The sequence below is a fragment of the Lipotes vexillifer genome, unplaced genomic scaffold, assembly GCF_000442215.2.
Source record: "Lipotes vexillifer unplaced genomic scaffold, Lipotes_vexillifer_v1.1 scaffold329, whole genome shotgun sequence".
Taxonomy (NCBI): domain Eukaryota; kingdom Metazoa; phylum Chordata; class Mammalia; order Artiodactyla; family Lipotidae; genus Lipotes; species Lipotes vexillifer.
Window position 1 is genome coordinate 783,527 of NW_006774067.1, and position 15,550 is coordinate 799,076.

Consider the following 15,550-nt stretch of genomic DNA (forward strand, 5'->3'; position numbering starts at 1 on the left):
AGACAGCCTTTATTTGATGCAGATTTTTTTTTACTTATATTACACTGTTCTTCCCCTTCCAGCTCATATTTATGCTGTCCCTCCTTTAACCATTGATCTTCATTCTCACCCTGCTCCTCCTTGCTAAGATAATAAAGTGCAGGTATCCCTCACGTTTCACTTGCATTTATAAGCAATAGGAATGGAAGGGTGGGCCTGGCTTTCATTCCATTTACTACCTCGTGCCTTTTAATTCCACCCTATGAGCCAGTTCTTATCCTCATAACCAGAGGAGACAGCCATCTGTCAGTGATGGTTTGCCTGCCATCTACGGCAACACATCTAATCAGTGTATCCTATTTACTTATTGTTTATTTCTTCACTTATTTCTGAAAAGCAATGGAAGAGATGGGTGCCTACTATGTGGAGGGTATAGTCTAGCTATTGTGGGCTCAGAGACATAAAAGTGGAGACCTTGCCATTGAGGGAAGAGTTGATGTTCTGAAAATAGTTCCTGGTCCCTAACTCTATCCTTTTATCCCTCTACTTTGATCTTTTCCAAAATTGCTTCAGGAAAACCACTTCATGGCTTCTATTCAATGAAGTATGAATATAAAGCATTTCAGAATTTATACCTACTGTAATTTTATGACCCACAAGAAAATCTGTCTTATTTCTTTGGGAACCATCTTTTTATGATGTGTGTCCAACAGGCTTCCGCTGATCACTGTAACAAGAGTGATGTTTCCATCTGCTGATACAGTTAGATAGGTCTGGCAGACTAGAAGTACAGTCTCTCTTATGGTGAATTACGTTTTGACGCTTTTGTTTTATTCCCTTTGTAGCATCTGCAAACAGTAGAAAAGATAAGTCTCTGAGAATTATGAGCCAGAAATTTGTCATGCTATTCCTGGTCTCCAAAACCAAGATTGTTACTCTTGATGTGGCTGCCAAAATACTGATAGAAGAAAGCCAAGATACGCCGGATCATAGTAAATTTAAAAGTAAGCGTCTTCACCTAAATCCACTTATTAGCACAGAAAGAGTGGGATGTCATATGCTGATGTTTGCTGCCTCAGAGATTTAAAAAATTATTATTTTTTTTTTGAGACGTGCACTCCTTCCTGCCTTCATAAAGGTTCTTGGTGCTGTGAGAGGTAAGCTGGTCACATACTAGAATTCCTGTGAAAGTTCTGTCTGATGCCCTTTCCTTGGCAGAGTGGATGGTAGAAGCAGAATGGCATCCCACAAATGCAGGTCAGGGAGGACGTAAGAGGCTTTGCATTTCTCTTTAGTATCACTGCATCCAAGACGGAATGTCTGAGTTTTCTTTCCCTTCTTTCCTTGCCCCCTGCATACTCTTCTGATGGGTGGACATGAAAGTTGTCTACAGGTAAGAACCAGAGGAATGAGCAGGGTAGGGTATAGGGGTGGTGGGACATGGCTGCTGGACGAGGAAAGTGTTTCCAAGTTTCACACCCCGTGCATCTTCCTTTTCCGTCAAACCTGGGTCCTGAGCCAAAGGCCCCTGGCTCCTGGTAGCTCATCCAAGCCCTGAGAAACCATGAGCTGAGCATTCTCTAGCTTTTGTTTGTTTGTTTCCAGCTGGGAGTATACCCACCCTGTGGGAGAAATGACTAGATAAAATCCAGCTCTATCAGGATTGGGAAGACTGTGGCATCTGGGGTGAATGCTTGATGTTTCTGGTCGGTAATCAAAGCCCTTTGCTTGACCCTAGCCCCAAGTTCAAGTAGGTTTCCGACCTATACGTTGATTTCTTGAATAGAACTTACTTTGTGGGCATCATCCTGCCTGTTTAATGTGTTACCACCCCTCTGAATTTCTCCCCCAATCCCTGTACTTTCAAATGTCTCTCCCAAAACCTCTTCAGACTCAGGGAATGCCCATCCCACCCCTCCCCCACTGGGTGGCCAGAACGCTGGGATTGAAGGTGAGGCGCTGCCTGTCTTCAGCACAGTCATACCTCGTAACCTTGAGCCCTAGACAGTCTGTGTGCCCAGCAGTGCAGCCTCTCAGGAAGCTCTGGGGAATCCCTGTCATTTTCACAGCCTAGCTGCCTGATGGAGCAGGTGCCACCACCTCCTGCTGCAAGAAACTCCAGGCAAGCTTTTGACGAGCCACAGATCAGAATTACATTTCCTAAGCCTTTCATTACAGCCCATTTCCCTCTCTTGGTACGTTTGCAATCACAGCGATCCTAGCCTGTCACCAGGTTCCTCTTGTACGAGGTGACCTTCCCTTAGTAGTGACCTTCCCTTAGTAGTGTCATCAGATACATAAATCCTGGGTGATTTCACGCCGGAGCCACTGGTCTCTTCACGCTACCTCAATGCTCTCTGCTAGAGGCTTATATATCGTGGCTAGAAAGTGACCTGTCACATAAACTAAAACGTAATGGTGTTGCTGACCAATGTATGGTGTGACCACAATTGTCTTTATATCTTCTAGCAAAGGTACGACGCCTCTATGACATAGCCAATGTTCTGACCAGCTTGGCACTGATAAAGAAAGTGCACGTAACAGAAGAGCGAGGCCGGAAACCCGCCTTCAAGTGGATTGGGCCTGTGGATTTCAGTTCCACTGGTAAGGCATGGTTTTGCTAGGGACCATTTTATGTATAATCCCCAGTTTCTTTTCCAAATCATACACCCACCACACAGTGAGATTGATCTTCACCTTCATTTCCCATCACTCACATCACATTCAAAATTAGACTAGTGACATCAGTCTTGGAACAATGAGCCTTAGTCTACAAATGGTTATGCAGGTTGGCTTAACACACTGATAACTTAGAACCTGGCAGTTTCTGGAACTATTAAATCACAGCTCTTTTGCATTTTTTATTTTATTCCAAAGTTCCTGGAAGTTTGGGACTGAGGATTAAAAATGACACTTCATAGAAGAAAATTTTTTTTAATTTTTTAAATGACACTTCTGATGAACTCTGGTTGTTTCTGCATTAGCAGAATAAAACATTGTTTTTCTTTGAAATTCCAGATAATGTAAAAATTATATCAATTACTATCCCAAAACTAATATGTGGTAAGATGGCTTCTAAATATAGTATGGATGTAATGAACACCTTTTTTGTAATTTATTTAAAAGGTTGCTAATGTCATAATTTTACTAAATTAGAGCAAAAGAGGATATTATCTTCTACTTACTTCAAAAGTAATATTTGGGGCTTCCCTGGTGGCGCAGTGGTTGAGAGTCCGCCTGCTGATGCAGGGGACACGGGTTCGTGCCCCGGTCCTGGAAGATCCCACATGCCGCAGAGCGGCTGGGCCCGTGAGCCATGGCCGCTGAGCCTGCGCGTCCGAAGCCTGTGCTCCACAATGGGAGAGGCCCAGCAAAAAAAATAAAATTAAAAAAAAAAAAAGTAATATTTGCACAACTGGGGACTGGATCCTTCTGCACCAGCTACTTTATGTATGGCTATGCTGCCTGGAAAAAAGCCATTAAAGTTATTTTTAAGTTACCTTTCCAATTTTAGTCTTAGTAGTATAAATTCCTGCACTTAACCCAGGCTTATAAAAGATATAGCTCTCTACCTCACTTGTAACACATTATTCACTTAGGAACTAGATGAAACCACTTAAAACCAAGTCTAGGTAATTCAACCCAGCAAGTACTTACTGCATGTGGACTATACAGGCATACTTCATTTTATCACACTGCGCAGATACTGTGTTTTCCACAAATTGAACGTTTGTGGCAACCCTGTGTTGTCAGGTGATGCTTAGCATTTTTAGCAATAAAGTATTTTTTAACTAAGGTATGTACGTTGTTTGTTTAGATGTGATGCTATTGCACACTACAATATAGTGTAAACCTAACTTTTATATGTACTGGGGAACCAAAAAATTCATGTGACTCCCTTTATTGCAGTGGTCTAGAACCAGACCCGCAATATCTCCGCAATACCTCCAAGGTTTGTCTGTTCTAATGCCGTGAGAGATTCAAAGACGTATGTGATACAGTCCCTGCCAGCGTGAAGTGTACAACTTTGCCACTTTCTACTCCTCTGCTTCTGGCTTCTCCCAGTCTTTTCACCTGTGAAGCTCTCTTCCCCCTTTCAACATAAAAGTATTCTACTCAACCTTCAAGATCTCACTCAAACATCAGCTCTTGCGTGAAGTTTTCCCTGATCACCCAGAGCAGAGTGTCTCATCTAAACTATTGCAGTTTAGCATCATGCTATTGTACTTGGTGATGATATTATGCTTTGTCCCTGCTATACAATTTTGAGGGCAGACACAGTTTTTATTCACCTTTGATTACACCCTAGTACCCAAATCAGTGCTTTATGCACTTCAGTTGGTTAATGAGCTTCTATTGAAGGTGTATAATTAGCACACATTTGAAAATTAGATAACTCTTAAGCACTACACATGGCAGTACTGGCTCGGTAGGAATTCAGAGAGGATATGGGTTAAGTTCTTCCCAGTGATCTCTAAGGGATCACTGTCCTGATGTCCATTGTCTTGAGAGCTATTGTTTTATATATTTTGTGCAATATTTTATTTGTTTCAGGAAGGAGGGTAGATATGATCCATTACTATCTTGACCCATTTTCTTCTTTTTGATTCTATAACTTCTGATTTTTTTTTAACTTCGGATTTTCTAAACAGAACATCTGTTGGGTTTTTGTTATAAGAAAAAGAAAACTATAAGGTGATTTTCTTTTCCAATATTTGTATGTTTTAGAAAATGTAAGTCTAGCTGGGCCTTTCAGTTTATTAAATCAGTCTTATAATTTAAATGTACATGCTTTGAACTTACAAAAAAATAGCACAGATGAGCAGGGTAGGAATGACTATCTGAACAACAGGGGTCATTTCTTTGTAGAATATAGGCCTGGTTCTGTATAGAAATTTCTGTCCTGATTTCACACAGGCTTATTTAAGCATAAAATGTGCCTCCAAGGCCTAGCCTTCTATTATCCTCACTGCTCTGCAGCATTTCAGCCGTGAAGTTTCTGCTGACCTTATTCCTTTGGTCACTTAGTAACTGAGCCTCCTACTGCATAAGAAAGAAATAATAAAGCATAATAATAGAAAACAGAGGTTCTTATACTCATTGCCCTAGGGCTGTGGCATAAGAGGATGATCTCAATTAATGTTAAAATCTCTAAATCTGCATGTTGGGCTGAGTATGGTTGGGTTTTTCTTGGATATCTCTGCCCAAAGAAAGCATCTAAAATGTCAGGTCCATTCTAATTTGGGTTATAGAACATCCTGTTCTACTTTTGTTGCAGTTTAGATAATTTTAGAATATATATGGATTCAGTCTTACTTTAAAGTCATCCACTAACTTTTAAAAAGGACTAGTACAATACATTGAAAGAAATTGGGGTTTGACACAAGGCTCATAAAATTCCTTTGATTGTCTTAGTTTTTAATTTATAGGGTAGCTCCATTACAATGATAGGTCCTCAAAGCCATATCTTAAAAAGGCTAAAATTATCCTGAATTATAGCTGTATAACAACACTACCAATTCTCTTATTTATTTAGATGAAGAACTAGTGGATGTTTCTGCATCTGTCCTCCCAGAATTGAAAAGAGAAACATACGGCCACGTTCAATTATGTGCAAAACAGAAGCTTGCTCGACATGGCTCTTTTAACTCAGATCAGGCTTCTGAGAGGATCCAGAGGAAAGTGAACTCAGAACCCAGCAGCCCGTACAGAGAAAAACAAGGTATCTGCCCTTACTTAATCCATGGAATCCATCAGTCACCATGTAATTGCAGCCCGACCCATGCACTGTCATTTTAAAGTGAGCTAAATCTAGGCTCTGCCTGTTTTTTTCACTTACCTCAAGTGAAATGATTTGGGCTGGGCGGGAGCGGGGGGTGGTAAAAGAGTTGGTGACTTCAAAGTTATAAACATAGCCCCATGCCTGAAATTATTCTAGCCAGCCTTAAAAGATTGAAGATCATTTGTTTTGCCATGGTTGGCCTGTTTGAGGCATCTCAGCAATTCATCAGACTTACAAAGCAATACTTGCTTTGTTTTGTTTTCTTACTAATCTTTGATGAGACCTGCATTCACCATTAACAGCTAGCTTCTGGACATTTCTCTATTTGAATCAAAACCAGAATGGATTTGAGATAGTCTTATAATCCCTGAGCTGTGAATAATGAATCCTGCTGTATATAATTGGTGTGTCTAAGTCCCTTGCTATATTCACTAGACCTTCATTTTCCTTTTTAGGATCAGGTGGCTACTCCTTAGAAATTGGAAGTCTGGCAGCTGTCTACAGACAGAAAATAGAAGACAATTCACAGTAAGTAGTCTTAAAAACTCCAAGTGTATATTTTTCTATTTCCTAGTCTTAACTTTGACTGAATTGAAATGCCACCCATCAAAAGGTAAAATTTAACAGTCCTGCTCAAAAGTCAGCCATTTGTTTATTAAGAATTTTGTAAGTTTCCCCCTTGTGCCCAACACTGTGCAGGATATGGCATCAGGGACACAAAAGTATGAAAAATTTATTCCCCTAGGCCATGAAAGCTTACAAGGAAAAAGATAAATAAAAAGACAAATACAATGAGAAAAGACAAGTCACTACTAATGTGACACGGAGAAATGACACATCACAGTCCCATGAATCACTTTGTCATCATCGTAGCTAACGTTGTTTATGAACTACCAGGTACTATTCCTCAAGTTTTATGTGTATTATCTCACCTAATATCACAAAAACAACCTTTTGAGGTTGGTACTATTATCCTCATTTTACAGAGGAAACTGAAATCCAGAGAGGTTAAGTAACTTGCCCAAGGTCACAATGCTATTAAGCGACAGAGCTGAGTCAGATTTGGGGTCTGATTTTCAAGGAAATCATATATTAGCAGAGGAAGCAGAGGAAATGCTAAAGCGAAGACAGGAGGGGTTTATAATGCCGGACATGGGAAGAAACAGATTGTTGAGCCAGGATCAGGGAGTGGAGGGGAAATAAACTCGTTAGTCTGGCCCTAATGATTTGTCCAAATAGGATCGTGAAAGGAAGTATTTATAAGGAGAGCTTGGGATATTGGAGGTAAGTAGGTCAAGTTGGCAGAAAGTTTTGAAAGCCAAGTTGAAGAGTTTGGATTTATTAGACGGATGGTAAAGAGTTACTGTAGGTTCACTGGAGAAGACCATTCTGGCTGCTTTAAGCAGGTGGGCTTGGAATAGAGAAGGGCTTCAGATTAGGAGATCATAGACTAGGGCATTCCTAGTCATTCTGGTCTGCTGTGGTGCTGGTCTGAGCCGTGTCAGCTGGGGATGGAAAGAAATGGAAATCAGTATAAGACAGTGAGTCAGCAAGAGTCACTGAAGTAGAAAAGAGGCACCACAAAGAACACCTGGGTCTCAGGTGACGGTGATCTTACTGGTGGAGATGGGGAGGTTGAAGGTGAATGGCCAGAGGTAGGGCAGTGGGTGCGACCGTCAGCATGGGCACGTTGTTTCATGGAGCTGAGTGATAGCCATCACTTGTTCCGGGAGGCTGTGTTTGGAGAGCTTTACTCATCTCTGCAGCCCCGTGCACTCTGCTTATTCCCAGCACCACAGGGGGTGAGAATGTGGGCAAAATTGCTCTCAGTGATTCCCTCACAGAGGTTTAGGGAAATCCCTGTTCTCTATTTACTAGTCCTTAAAGGAGTCTCCAAAGAGTCTTCCTCATCTACTTGCAAAATAATCCTAAAAATATAAACATGCTTTCTAGTATTTGGAAATTTTTCTCTATAAAAGGCCCAGACATCGTTTATAATCTCCTAGATTGAGGGGACTTAATTTTGAATGTGTGCTGCCTAAAAATTCTGTAGTAATATGGAGCAGAATGGGACAAGAATGAGAGAAAATAATTTTGTAGATAAATTTATTTCCTCAACTCACTGCCCACTTCATTTAGCTCACAGTGGATTTGAGACAAACTAGGTGTGTCCTTTAAATCAATGTCTAGCCTAGACTCTTATCTACCCAGGATCTCTCACAGTGACTGACTGTGAGGCCCCACTGGGTGACCTTCAGTGGGTGGATTAGCCTCTGAGCTTCAGTTTTCCTCCCTAGTAAACGGGGGCAGGGGGGATGGATGAGAGTAGCTAGTGTTATAATAATTAAGTGAAATTATTACCCTATTATGCTAGTCATCGTAGCATCTGTGTGCCTGGGAAGGGGTACGTGCTGGGTAGCTGGTGGCTGCTGGCTGTGGGAGAGGCAGGGGAGGAGCCTCTATTAGCCCTCACCTGAGATCCCCCTACCCCACCCCTAACCATCCATCCAGGTGATATGGTCATCTGCCTCTAGAGTCGGCTCGCGGGCTCAGAGAGTGTGCTTTAATAGCATCCTGAGCAGTATTCTCTCACTCCTGCTTTGGTACATCTCTCTTTAGGAAAGCGGAGTCAGGAGTTGGTAGAATGTGGTAACTGGATGGGTCCCACTCTGTTTCTTTTATTCCAGGGCAGAAGCTTTTGCCAATCAGAGAGCGATACCTCCATTAAGCAGCCTGGAGGCCGCTGCTCCTTTCCCCAGCCTCTCTGTTGACTCAGAATACTGTGTTAATGCCTTGGCCCACCCAGTACTTTCCGTGGCTCCAACGGACTTGCAGGCCTTCTCTGCCCAGAATGGTCTGAACGGACAAGGAGGTGTCTCCCTCGCCTCTGCCGCCTTGGAAGCGGAGAGCCTGAAGCCAGCTCTGCTGGCTGGCCAGCCCCTGGTGTACGTGCCCTCCACCTCGCTGTTCATGCTGTGTGGGAGCCTGCAAGAGCCGCCGTCCCCGGGGTCGGGGTCAGAGAGGGACAGCAGGGGCTCGGAAGGCGCAGCAGAGCGCTCAGCCACGCCCTCAGTTCAGAAGCGCCTAGGGGAGGACAGGAAGCCCCGGGAGGAGGAAGAGCCGGCCACTAAGAGGCAAAGCAGGGACTGCGAAGACGGCCCCCTCTCCCTCGTCATGCCCAAGGTAAGGGGTTCCCGTGGACGTGCTAGCTGATTGGCCCGTCGACCCGTAGTTCCTTCCCAATAGAGACACACAGATAAGCTACTGCGTCTGGAATAGCAAGTGGTGCATGTGTCACTTGTATAATTAAGCCCAGGACTGGCTGCCCCAAATAATCTTGCCATGAAGCAGTACTGTAACAAAAGTGATCTTTCTAAAACTCGCTTTGCATAAAACGCTAAGAAGTATAAAGGGAAAAAAACCTACCCATGATCCCACCCCGTAGAGGCAATCACTGTCAACATGTTTGTATATTCTTTCCCAGTCTCTTTTGCTATACTTTTTTTTTTTAACACGTTGATGAAATAATCATCTTAATCCAGGGTGCACCTGGGGTCCACAGTCAGGAATGTAGGTGCCGTTTGGCCCTCAGTGTCTATGTCAGTGCTCGGGTCACTGCTCAGAGAGCCCCTTTCCCTAGCCACAAAATGAAAAGAACAAAAATCTGAGCTGTCCACAGTAGCGTTTTGGAGGTTAATGAGATATGACTGGTCAAACTCTCAGAAAGCAGAAGCACTCTCCCTGCAGCCGTTTGTAGAGCATCAGTGAGGCACACCTCATGGAAATCAGTCCATTAATTAAGACCCTTCCTCCTCTATGCCTTCCTCCTGCCAGAATGAATTTTTCTAATTTTGTATATAGCCTGGGGTTGCAAAACAGAAGGAAAAGACTGACTGGTATATCTATATATACGTGTCTTAGATAACCAAGACAGCTTTGGGTCAGCCCTGCAATTCTTATCAAGCCCTAAAAGCCTGCAGCATCAACACCCTTTATGTGTTCCAGCTCAGAAATTTATTTCAAAGTCTAAACACCATACCCAGTTTCCCATTATTAAAATCTCCATCATTTCTGTGCTTAAGAAATCGTAAGCCTACAGAAGCGCATGACGTGACAGTGATCTTCAGGCCATTCCTATAAACATGACAGAAACAACTGACATACACAAATCAGGGTGGCACACAGCTGTGTCTGACCTTTTTGTTTATACGTTAGCTATTTGGAGAAAGCTGTTATTATAATTTACTGCTGGGGTTTTGACTTGCTTTTCTGGTTCCTGGCTGGGTTGTGCTTAGAAACCCTCAGATTCCACAGACATTGCCTCTTCCAAGACCGTGGATAAAAGGGGACCTGCACCCCATGAAGACATTCACATGAATGGACAACTTTCTGCTGCAAAGGAGGTTTCGGGAAAGGCTACAGCAGACTGCTTCATTTCTTCGGAGTGGGGAAATCCTTCTAGAAATACAGAGATAGAAAAGCCTTTGAAAGAAAATGAAAGCACCAAAGAGTCCTCTTTGCTGCAGTATCTTTATGTACAGTCGCCAGCAGGTAAGGGGTGTCATGTCTTCGAGTCCCTTGGGGTACTCGGGTCATAAATTTGATGTTTAAATTTTTGTTCATGTCACCCGACCAAGCTGGTGCATTGATGAGCTGCCTCTGAGTCATTTCACTCCTAGCCCCTTGCTTTCTCCATCGACGAAATGAAGGCAGAGGCTGCTTTCACTTTCACCAACCTCACGGATAAGGAGAAAACAGTTAGGGCAGGTAATTTATTTTTAATGCATTCAAATTTACTTGGTAAAAAGCACAACGTATTCAAAAGATGATTCTGTTTTTATAATTCAGCTGAATCTGGCAGTGGTTCAGTTTAACAATGTGAACGTCCTGGCCACCATGTGCAGCTCACATGCTGATCTCTTAAATATTCAGAAGTGCTGACGTGTCCTTGTGGTCGAGTGCAGGGCTGGAGTGAGAGGGCTGGACATTAAAACCACTTACTATCTGCGTGAACTTAAGTATTCAGCCCTCCTCATTGGTAAAACAGCAATAATAAGAGCACCTGCTTCATGGGGGTGCTGTGAAAATTGGATTAAATTTAATAAGATAATACATCTAAAGCACTTAGAATAATAGTGCCTGACGCTTAGTGAGACTCAATAAATGCTCTTACTCTTGAAATAAAGCTGAAATATAACAGATACCTAATTTTTAAAATATGCATTGTGTACATGAAGCTGCTCTCTTGCAAAGAGACTTAAAGTGATTTTCTTCAATCCCTTGTTCCCATCACAGGTTAGGTAGGTGTTTGTTATTTCTCATTTATCTAGAAAACATTCTTTATTCCTTTAGCAAATATTTTGTTAGGGCTTCGTCTAAGCACGCTACTCAGTGTTGCTGATACCTTAATAAATAAAAAAAACAGACCCAGCTTCTTCAGAATGAAAGTGACAGCCCAGCATAGGGATCAGTAGCTTTTTCTGGGCCATGGGCCCTTGGACTCTATGGTGAAGGCTGTGGATTCCTCCTCAGGATGTTTACAAATGCAGAGAATTAAATACATAGGATTACAGAGGAAGCCAATTATATTGAAATCCAGTTAGAAAAGGATTTTTTTTTAATTATAGTAATAAAAAGATCTGACAGCAAGTGCAGGCCTCTCATAACTTCAAAGTTGTGGGGACCGTTAGACTCTTAAGACATCTGCCTTCGTGGTAACATTACATGAATACACCTGTGCTTTTTACTAGTGATAAAGTCAAGGTACCATTCATTCTGTTGTGATTTGTTGCCCATGGTCTTAATTGAGGGAAATATAAATTTCTGTTAGAAGTTTGTAAAAATAAAGCTATCATTGTTCCCAACCAAGTTCACTTTCCTCCTCAATTTGGATTCAGTGGAGCTCATGTTAATAAAGTCTCTCAGGAGACTCAAGCATCCACCAAACTGTCACATAGGTAACTGGGAATTCAGCGGTGGCCACTGTAGCAAGGAGGCGGTGCGGGGCTGGGAGAGCACAGAGGGGGTGGGCAGGCTGCAGCTTGAGGGTTGATTGACAGTGGGCTCCCGTTTGAAAGGGCCCTGAGGGGTGGGAGCTTGGATGGTGTCTTCACATTGCCCTGACTTTCACCTTGTTCTGCTTCTGTTCCAGGATTAAATGGTTTCAGTGTGCTCTTATCTGGCAATCAGACCCCCCGTGGTGTGGGACCGTCTTCAGGTCAGCTGCCGCCGCTCAGTGTTCCATGCATGGTCTTGCCATCGCCGACGCTGGGCCCTTTTCCTGTTCTCTATTCACCCACGATGCCCGGGCCAGTGTCCTCTGCTTCCAGTGCTCTCCCAAGCACGGGACCTGTGACTCTTGGCTTGCCTGGCCTTGGATCAACAGCTCACCTTCTCATCGGCCCTGCTACCCTGGTTAATCCAAAGTCATCGACACTCCCCTCCACAGATGCTCAGCTTCAGGGTCCACACTCACTTAACCTGAGTCCGGTGATGTCAAGATCACACAGCATCATCCAGCCCGAGTCCCCCGTTTACGGAGGACATCCAGCCTCTGTGGTAAAATTACAACAGGTGAGTCCTGAAGGTTCATTTCAGCTCCGCACAAGAAGGAGCATCACTCCGTGATAGCATTTGCCTGCGTTTAATCCGATTTTAGTCAAACAACCGTAGGACAGGGGTGCTACATCAGATTCTACCTGGCTTCCACTGTAGACCCAGAGGTATCTGCTTATTTCATAAAGCATGGAGACAGAAGGTGGGAGATCCTGTGCTTTAGAGGCAAAGCTCGTTTTAGGTGTCAGTCTGTTTCTTAGAATCAGAAAGAACTTATTTAAAGCATAGTTCATGGGGATTTTTGATGCATGCTGAATATTCAGATGATTTCTCCAAGCTCTCATTTCATTAGGTCAGTAACAGAGACCGTCCTGAATTTTAATTGTGCAGCTATAGAAACAAGGGAAACGAAAGTCTTGATACTAGCTCAAAGATTTTTATCGTCTATCATTCATAAAATGCATTGTTTAGGAGGCAATGGCTATATGTTAATATATCCATTGTTTCCTTGATGTGTATGTATATACATATTCAAAATAGATACAGATGTACATAGATAAATGTCTGTAATCGATATAAATTAATCAGTACTTTATTTGCCTCCCCCAACTCCATCTGTAGTTCAGTCAGTGAGCATTTGTTGAATTCCTGTTATGCATTAGGCATCGTTCAGAGTAATTATTTCTCTCCCAGAGAAAGAGTTACGTTGTGACCAAAAGTATTTTAGATAAGTAATTCAGGGGCTCAAAAGTTTGTTAGACATTGAAATATACATGTTACTTTTTAAACAAGGCAATTATAATATAGCATATGCTTCTTGATCACCAGTTATGTGCCAGGCACTGACCTAGGCAGTAAAGATATAACAGTAAACAGGATAATGGTCCCTGCCCTTTTAGGGCACATTAAAGGGATAAATATTTAACGTGAGAGGATAAATATTAGCAAGTAAACAAAAAGAGCAAAGACACATGCACATACTACTTGCCTGGCATGATCTGAAGTGCTTTATTAATATCATCTCCTTTAATTGTTGCAACCCTGCTAAGTTGGTACTTTTATCGTCCCCATTTATGGATGAAGAAACTGAGGGACAGACTGGTTAAGTAATTTGCCCGAGGTCACACAGCTAGTTATGGCAGAGCCCAAACCCTGGCTGCAGGTGTCAGTGCCACACTTGTGACCTCTTCGCTAGGCTGCCTTTCTGCACACAGAATAAATCAGCTAATTTCCAACTGTGGTAAGTGTTGTGAAGGAGATACACTGGAGGAGTGTGACAGAAAAGCAAAGAGGATGGAACACCTGCGTGGGGATCACAGTGACACAGGTCAAGAGGGGGCTCCTACAGTGTTAGTGGGAATGTAAGTTGGTGCAGCCACTATGGAGGACAGTGTGGAGATTCCTCAGAAAACTAAAAATAGAATTACCATAGGATCCTGCAATCCCACTCCTGGGCATATATCCAGACAAAACTATAATTCAGAAAGATACGTGCACCCCTATGTTCATAGCAGCACTATTCACAATAGCCAAGACCTGGAAACAACCTAAATGTCCATTGACAGATGAGTGGTTAAGAAGATGTGGTACATATATACAGTGGAATACTACTCAGCCATAAAAAAGAATGAAATAATGCCATTTACAGTAACGTGGATTTAACTAGAGATGATCATACTAAGTGAAGTAAGTCAGAAAGAGAAAGACAAATACCATATGATATCACTTATATGTGGAATCTAAAATATGGCACAAATGAACCTATCTACAAAACAGAAACAGACTCACAGTCATAGAGAACAGACTGGTGGTTGCCAAGGGGGAGGCAGGACTGGGAGTGTGGGATCAGCGGATGTAAACTGTTATATGTAGGATAGATAAACAACAAGGTCCTACTGTAGAGCACAGGGAATTATATTCAGTATCCTGCGATAAACCATAATGGAAAAGAATATAAAAAACGATCATCTATGTGTATAACTGAGTCACTTTGCTGTACAGCAGAGACTGGCACAATATTGTAAATCAACTATACTTCAATTAAAAAAAGAAAAAAAAAAGAGGGGGCTTCCAGTTCAGAGACTGGGTACAATTTGACTTCACTTCTGTTTTTATGTACTCTTTTTTTTTTTCTTCTCTATTTTAGTCACCAGTTCCAGTGACCCCCAAGAGCATCCGACGCACACATCGAGAGACGTTTTTCAAGACGCCTGGCAGCCTCGGAGACCCTGTCCTTAGGAGAAGAGAAAGGAATCAGTCACGAAACACCAGCTCAGCACAGAGGAGGCTTGAAATCCCCAGCGGCGGGGCCGACTAACCTGACGCTTTGCCCAGCAGGGGTGGGATGGAGGTGCCTGAATTTCCGTGTTACAGGTCATGTCCTAATGGTGAACGGAAACTAGAATGCAAACCATCCGGTCTTCAGCGTGCATCTTTCCTCTCTCCCGCATCCCCTGGTTCTAATGTTAACTATCCATCTTCAGGAAGCATCTATTTTCCTGAAAGTAATTGTTCCTAATTGTGCATTTCTTACCAGTTAGAGTCCAGACTCTGTTCGTGGTGTCACAGTGGAAGCACCAACTGACTGTTGTGGTTTTCATTCAAGAATCATCTTGTTGCTGGAAGGAGATCTGAACAGCCTCCTGGAGCCTTGTGGTTTTTCTAAAGTGGGGGAGGCCCGTCTAGCACTTAACTGGGTTGAGCGTTCTTGACGTGTATTCCCACTCACCCCGAGTAGATCTGTGGTGAGAGAAACTTCCTTTCTGCAGTTTGAAAAAGCTACTGCTTCCTTCGGCTTCATCAGGAAGCCAACTTCAGTGTGAATCCTATGGTATTATTTATTTTTTTCCTGAAGTGGGATTTAGTGCAAAAAGTTTACAACGACAGCAAAACACATGTTTTTCAGGGTATGACGACTTGAATGTTTGTACTTTTTTCCTATAATTTGCCCTGCACTTACTTTACAACCTAGTAATAATGTGGATAAGTGTGTATACATGACGGAATGTCAAGACCAAAATAACTGTGAAGACACACCTTGCTGTAATGAACTGTGCTAACCTGAGCTGGACCTGAGAATTAAGATGAACTCTAGCAGCCAGATAGCTGCTTCTCAATAACTGTGTGAATGGTGAGGTTTTACTGTTCGTTTGTAAAAAAAAAAAAAAAAAAAAAAACCCCATTTTTTACATCCTTCACTACATGCCCTTGTGTTTTAATTTAAATGTTAACTGT

The 15,550-nt window shown here is 42.6% G+C and overlaps 1 protein-coding gene across 1 annotated transcript in view; it reads left to right on the top strand.

The window, feature by feature from the left end:
* Nucleotides 1-14,886, top strand: part of E2F7 (E2F transcription factor 7) — a 30,191-nt gene extending 15,305 nt beyond the window's left edge. The window contains exons 6-13 of the mRNA XM_007448748.1: nt 825-983; nt 2,449-2,583; nt 5,516-5,701; nt 6,217-6,289; nt 8,449-8,944; nt 10,057-10,312; nt 11,913-12,334; nt 14,463-14,886. Of these exons, the coding sequence (XP_007448810.1) occupies nt 825-983; nt 2,449-2,583; nt 5,516-5,701; nt 6,217-6,289; nt 8,449-8,944; nt 10,057-10,312; nt 11,913-12,334; nt 14,463-14,633 (1,898 nt within the window). The 3' untranslated portion in view covers nt 14,634-14,886. The remainder of the gene's footprint in view (nt 1-824; nt 984-2,448; nt 2,584-5,515; nt 5,702-6,216; nt 6,290-8,448; nt 8,945-10,056; nt 10,313-11,912; nt 12,335-14,462) is intronic.
* Nucleotides 14,887-15,550: the final 664 nt, after the last annotated feature.